Genomic DNA, 6,445 nt, shown 5'->3' with positions numbered 1-6,445 from the left:
GAAATGACGGGGGGGGGGGGGGGGGGTGGGGGGGATGTCCGCCAGGGGCATTCACCCTGAAGGATAACAGTTAATAAGGAGAGGAGACAGGAGAGATTGAAAGTGTAGAACACAATAAACACATGAAAAATATAAATCTGATTGTATGACAGGAATAGCTTTTAACAGAATAATGGATCATGGGTGCGGGAGATAAAGCTGGAGTGCTGTTTGTCATGAGTAATGCTGTGTTAATGGCATTGTGTTTATTGAATATGACGGTGAATTGTTACAGATCTCTGTCCTGACTCCTGCTGGGTTCGGCCAATGATGTGATTTTACTGCCTCTCCCTCAAGCTCATGGCAACGACAGATCTGGATTACTGGCTCATGTCCAAGGGTCCTCACACACGCACGTCTCGAGAAAACAGACTCAAAGGCTGCTGGGTTTAAGTGTCCGACTGTTTTTCGGAGCTGTATGTCGCTGACTCTGCCCTCGCCTTCCAAGCTTGGCCGAACACATTCAGCACGAACCTTCAAAAAGTGTCTCTCCGATTGGCCAAAAGCCTTCAAACGTTTCCATCGCGTCGATGCCCTGAGGTTTGATTGACCTCCCGGATTTGGATACAGGTCCGAATGGAGTTCCACTTAATGGTTGGCCTGTGGGGTTACTTCCTGACGGGGCAGGTGTTGATCTGGGCTCGGGCGCACAGTGACAAGGTGCAGAAGTTGGAAGGTGGTGCCGTGCAATCCGACAATGGCACCAAACTATCCCCTTCGGAGGACTCACCGTGGTCAATGACGACCCCTCTGAACTCAGACAGGTGTCGTGGCTACTATGATGTGATGGGGCAGTGGGACCCCCCGTTTAACTGCAACGCGGGCACCTACCTGTACTGCTGTGGCACCTGTGGATACCGGTTCTGTTGTGAGTTTAAGCATGACCTCCTGGACCAGAGCACCTGTACCAACTATGACACACCAAACTGGGCAAACACTGGAAAGCCCCCGGTGAAAGTAGAAGACACCATCGAAGACCCAGAAAAGGACCAAACCAACATGATTGTCTACATTATCTGTGGGGTGGTAGCCATTATGGTTCTGGTTGGGATCTTCACCAAACTGGGTTTGGAGAAGGCCCGAAGGCCTCAAACCGAGATGAACATGTCCAGGTAAGGCTGCGCCCTATTTATCTTTTTAACGGAAAGTTATTTTTAAATTCCTGACAAGTGAAAATAAACTTTAGCGAAGGGTTCAGGAGAGCAACAGGAGAGAGAAGCAGCCGTCGCTGTACATGGATGAGCACCTGACAAAGTTGCTTCTCGTTTCCTGTTCACCAATCTGAGCTTTTCAACAGTTAGACGAGATTTGCGTTTTCAACTGGACCTGAGTGACAGCCTGAGGCCCAGGGATAGATAGATAGAGATAGAGAAATACAGCACAGAACAGGCCCTTCGGCCCACGATGTTGCGCCGAACTTTTGTCCTAGGTTAATCATAGAATTTTGGACAATTTGTCATGGCCAATCCACCCAACCTGCACATCTTTGGACTGTGGGAGGAAACCGGAGTACCCGGAGGAAACCCACGCAGCCACGGGGAGGATGTGCAGACTCCACACAGACAGTGACCCAAGTCGAAATCGAACTTGGGACCCTGGAGCTGTGAAGCAATTGTGCTATCCACAATGCTACCGTGCTGCCCTTAAGAAGTTAACCTACACTCCCTTATTCTACCCTAATCCAAGTACCTATCCAATAGCCGTTTGAAGGTCCATAAATTTTCCGACTCAACTACTACCACAGGCAGTGCATTCCATGCCCCCACTACTCTCTGGGTAAAGAACCTACCTCTGACATCCCCTCTATATCTTCCACCATTTATCTTAAATTTATGTCCCCTTGTAATGGTGTGTTCCACCCGGGGAAAAAGTCTCTGACTATCTACTCTATCTATTCCCCTGATCATCTTATAAACCTCTATCAAGTCGCCCCTCATCCTTCTCTGTTCCAATGAGAAAAGGCCCAGCACCCTCAATCTTTCCTCGTATGACCTACTCTCCATTCCAGGCAACATCCTGGTAAATCTCCTCTGCACCTTTTCCAAAGCTTCCACATCCTTCCTAAAATGAGGTGACCAGAACTGCACACAGTACTCCAAATGTGGCCTGACCAAGGTTTTGTACAGCTGCATCATCACCTCACGGCTCTTAAATTCAATCCCTCTGCTAATGAACGCTAGCACACCATAGGCCTTCTTCACAGCTCTATCCACTTGAGTGGCAACTTTCAAAGAACAATGAACATAGACCCCAAGATCTCTCTGCTCCTCCACATTGCCAAGAACCCTACCATTAACCCTGTATTCCGCATTCAGATTTGTCCTTCCAAAATGGACAACCTCACACTTGTCAGGGTTAAACTCCATCTGCCACTTCTCAGCCCAGCTCTGCATTCTATCTATGTCTCTTTGAAGCCGACAACAGCCCTCCTCACTATCCACAACTCCACCAATCTTCGTATCATCTGCAAATTTACTGACCCACCCTTCCACTCCCTCATCCAAGTCGTTAATGAAAATCACAAACAGCAGAGGACCCAGAACTGATCCCTGCGGTACGCCACTGATAACTGGGCTCCAGGCTGAATATTTGCCATCCACCACAACTCTCTGTCTTCTATCGGTTAGCCAGTTTGTTATCCAACTGGCCAAATTTCCCACTATCCCATGCCTCCTTACTTTCTGCATAAGCCTACCATGGGGAACCTTATCAAATGCCTTACTAAAATCCATGTACACTACATCCACTGCTTTACCTTCATCCACATGCTTGGTCACCTCCTCAAAGAATTCAATAAGACTTGTAAGGCAAGACCTACCCCTCACAAATCCGTGCTGACTATCCCTAATCAAGCAATGCCTTTCCAGATGCTCAGAAATCCTATCCCTCAGTACCCTTTCCATTACTTTGCCTACCACCGAAGTAAGACTAACTGGCCTGTAATTCCCAGGGTTATCCCTATTCCCTTTTTTGAACAGGGGCACGACATTCGCCACTCTCCAATCCTCTGGTACCACACCTGTTGACAGCGAGGACGAAAAGATCATTGCCAACGGCTCTGCAATTTCATTTCTTGCTTCCCATAGAATCCTTGGATATATCCCGTCAGGCCCGGGGGACTTGTCTATCCTCAAGTTTTTCAAAACGCGCAACACATCTTCCTTCCTGACAAGTATCTCCTCAAGCTTATCAGTCTGCTTCACGCTGTCCTCTCCAACAATATGGCCCCTCTCATTTGTAAATACTGAAGAAAAATACTTGTTCAAGACCTCTCCTATCTCTTCAGACTCAATACACAATCTCCCGCTACTGTCCTTAATCGGACCTACTCTCACTCTAGTCATTCTCATATTTCTCACGTATGTGTAAAAGGCCTTGGGGTTTTCCTTGATCCTACCCGCCAAAGATTTTTCATGCCCTCTCTTAGCTCTCCTAATCCCTTTCTTCAGTTCCCTCCTGGCTATCTTGTATCCCTCCAGCGCCCTGTCTGAACCTTGTTTCTTCAGCCTTACATAAGTCTCCTTCTTCCTCTTAACAAGACATTCAACCTCTCTTGTCAACCATGGTTCCCTCACTCGACCATCTCTTCCCTGCCTGACAGGGACATACATATCAAAGACACGCAGTACCTGATCCTTGAACAAGTTCCACATTTCACTTGTGTCCTTCCCTGACAGCCTATGTTCCCAACTTCTGCACTTCAATTCTTGTCTGACAGCATTGTATTTACCCTTCCCCCAATTATAAACCTTGCCCTGTTGCTCGCACCTATCCCTCTCCATTACTAAAGTGAAAGTCACAGAATTGTGGTCACTACCTCCAAAATGCTCCCCCACTAACAAATCTATCACCTGCCCTGGTTCATTACCAAGTACTAAATCCAATATGGCCTCCCCTCTGGTCGGACAATCTACATACTGTGTTAGAAAAGCTTCCTGGACACACTGCACAAACACTACCCCATCCAAACTATTTGATCTAAAGAGTTTCCACTCAATGTTTGGGAAGTTGAAGTCGCCCATGACTACTACCCTGTGACTTCTGCACCTTTCCAGAATCTGTTTCCCAATCTGTTCCTCCACATCTCTGCTGCTATTGGGGGGCCTATAGAACACTCCCAACAAGGTGACTGCTCCTTTCCTATTTCTAACTTCAACCCATATTACCTCAGTAGGCAGATCCCCCTCGAACTGCCTTTCTGCAGCTGTTATACTATCTCTAATTAACAATGCCACCCCCCCACCTCTTTTACCATCCTCCCTAATCTTGTTGAAACATCTATAACCAGGGACCTCCAACAACCATTTCTGCCCTTCTTCTATCCAAGTTTCCGTGATGGCCACCACATCGTAGTCCCAAGTACCGATCCATGCATTAAGTTCACCCACCTTATTCCTGATGCTTCTTGCATTAAAGTATACACACTTCAACCCATCTCCTTGCCTGCAAGTACTCTCCTTTGTCATTGTTACCTTCCCCACTGCATCACTACGTGCTTTGGCGTCCTGACTATCGTCTACCTTAGTTGCTGGACTACAGATCCGGTTCCCATTCCCCTGCCAAATTAGTTTAAACCCTCCCGAAGAGTACTAGAAAACCTCCCCCCCAGGATATTGGTGCCCCTCTGGTTCAGATGCAACCCGTCCTGCTTGTACAGGTCCCACCTTCCCCAGAATGCGCTCCAATTATCCAAATACCTGAAGCCCTCCCTCCTACACCATTCCTGCAGCCACGTGTTCAACTGCACTCTCTCCCTATTCCTAGCCTCGCTATCACGTGGCACCGGCAACAAACCAGAGATGACAACTCTGTCTGTCCTGGCCCTTAACTTCCAGCCTAACTCCCTAAACTTGTTTATTACCTCCACACCCTTTTTCCTACCTACATCGTTGGTACCAATGTGCACCACGACTTCTGGCTGCTCACCCTCCCCCTTCAGGATCCTGAAGACACGATCAGAGACATCCCTGGCCCTGGCACCCGGGAGGCAACATACCTTTCGGGAGTCTCGCTCGCGACCACAGAATCTCCTATCTATTCCCCTAACCATTGAATCTCCTATTACTATTGCTTTTCTATGCTCCCCCCTTCCCTTCTGAGCCCCAGAGCCAGACTCAGTGCCAGAGACCTGGCCGCTGGGGCCTTCCCCCGGTAGGTCATCCCCTCCAACAGCATCCAAAACGGTATACTTGTTTTGAAGGGGAATGGCCACGAGGGATCCCTGCACTGTCTGCCTGTTAGTTTTCTTTCCCCTGACTGTAACCCAGCTACTCTTGTCCAGTACCTTTGGTGTGGCTACCTCCCTGTAACTCTTCTCTATGACCCCCTCTGCCTCCCGGATGATCCGAAGTTCATCCAGCTCCAGCTCCAGTACCTTAACACGGTCTCTGAGGAGCTGGAGTTGGGTGCACTTCCCGCAGGTATAGTCAGCGGGGACACCAGTGGTATCCCTCACCACCCACATCCTACAGGAGGAGCATGCAACTGCCCTAGCCTCCATCCCCTCTTACTTTACAGAATTAGCTGCCCTGTGGACCAACTGGACCTCCGCCCTCCGACTCTGCTCCCAGTCAGCTGTACTCTAAACTCCTGGTTCCCTTCACGCTCTTTGATAAATATAGGAAATTAAATGAAAGGAGTACCTTACTCCCTCCTCACCTAACTCCCTCAGTCACCAAACTCTCACTGTAGCACTCAAATGCCACAAGCTCAGCACTCAGTGCAAACAAAGTCTGCACTGTATCTAGCCCCTATTTATACTGTGACTCTAGCTTCTAAAAACTGGCCTAATGCAATTAACTAATTAACAAGCTCCAGCTGCAAGTAAGTCCAAGTAGAACCTTGTTTAAAGCTGATTCAAAATTCACCTTCTTATAGACCAAACAGCAACTTTTAAGTTAATTAACTAAATAAAAGAAATACTAGACTTTAAATAACCCTTATACTCCCTCAGTCACCAAACTCTCACTGTAGCACTCAAATGCCACAAGCTCAGCACTCAGTGCAAACAAAGTCTGCACTGTATCTAGCCCCTATTTATACTGTGACTCTAGCTTCTAAAAACTGGCCTAATGCAATTAACTAATTAACAAGCTCCAGCTGCAAGTAAGTCCAAGTAGAACCTTGTTTAAAGCTGATTCAAAATTCACCTTCTTATAGACCAAACAGCAACTTTTAAGTTAATTAACTAAATAAAAGAAATACTAGACTTTAAATAACCCTTATACTCCCTCAGTCACCAAACTCTCACTGTAGCACTCAAATGCCACAAGCTCAGCACTCAGTGCAAACAAAGTCTGCACTGTATCTAGCCCCTATTTATACTGTGACTCTAGCTTCTAAAAACTGGCCTAATGCAATTAACTAATTAACAAGCTCCAGCTGCAAGTAAGTCCAAGTAGAACCT

At 47.4% G+C, this 6,445-nt stretch overlaps 1 protein-coding gene across 1 annotated transcript in view; it reads left to right on the top strand.

The window, feature by feature from the left end:
• Nucleotides 1-255: 255 nt before the first annotated feature.
• Nucleotides 256-6,445, top strand: part of LOC119956633 (protein shisa-9-like) — a 209,042-nt gene continuing 202,852 nt past the window's right edge. Inside the window, exon 1 of the mRNA XM_038783973.1 lies at nucleotides 256-1,151. Coding sequence (XP_038639901.1) covers nucleotides 616-1,151 — 536 coding nt within the window. The 5' untranslated portion in view covers nucleotides 256-615. The remainder of the gene's footprint in view (nucleotides 1,152-6,445) is intronic.

This window comes from Scyliorhinus canicula, chromosome 23, assembly GCF_902713615.1.
Source record: "Scyliorhinus canicula chromosome 23, sScyCan1.1, whole genome shotgun sequence".
Lineage (NCBI taxonomy): Eukaryota > Metazoa > Chordata > Chondrichthyes > Carcharhiniformes > Scyliorhinidae > Scyliorhinus > Scyliorhinus canicula.
This window is presented reverse-complemented; position numbering and strand designations above follow the sequence as displayed.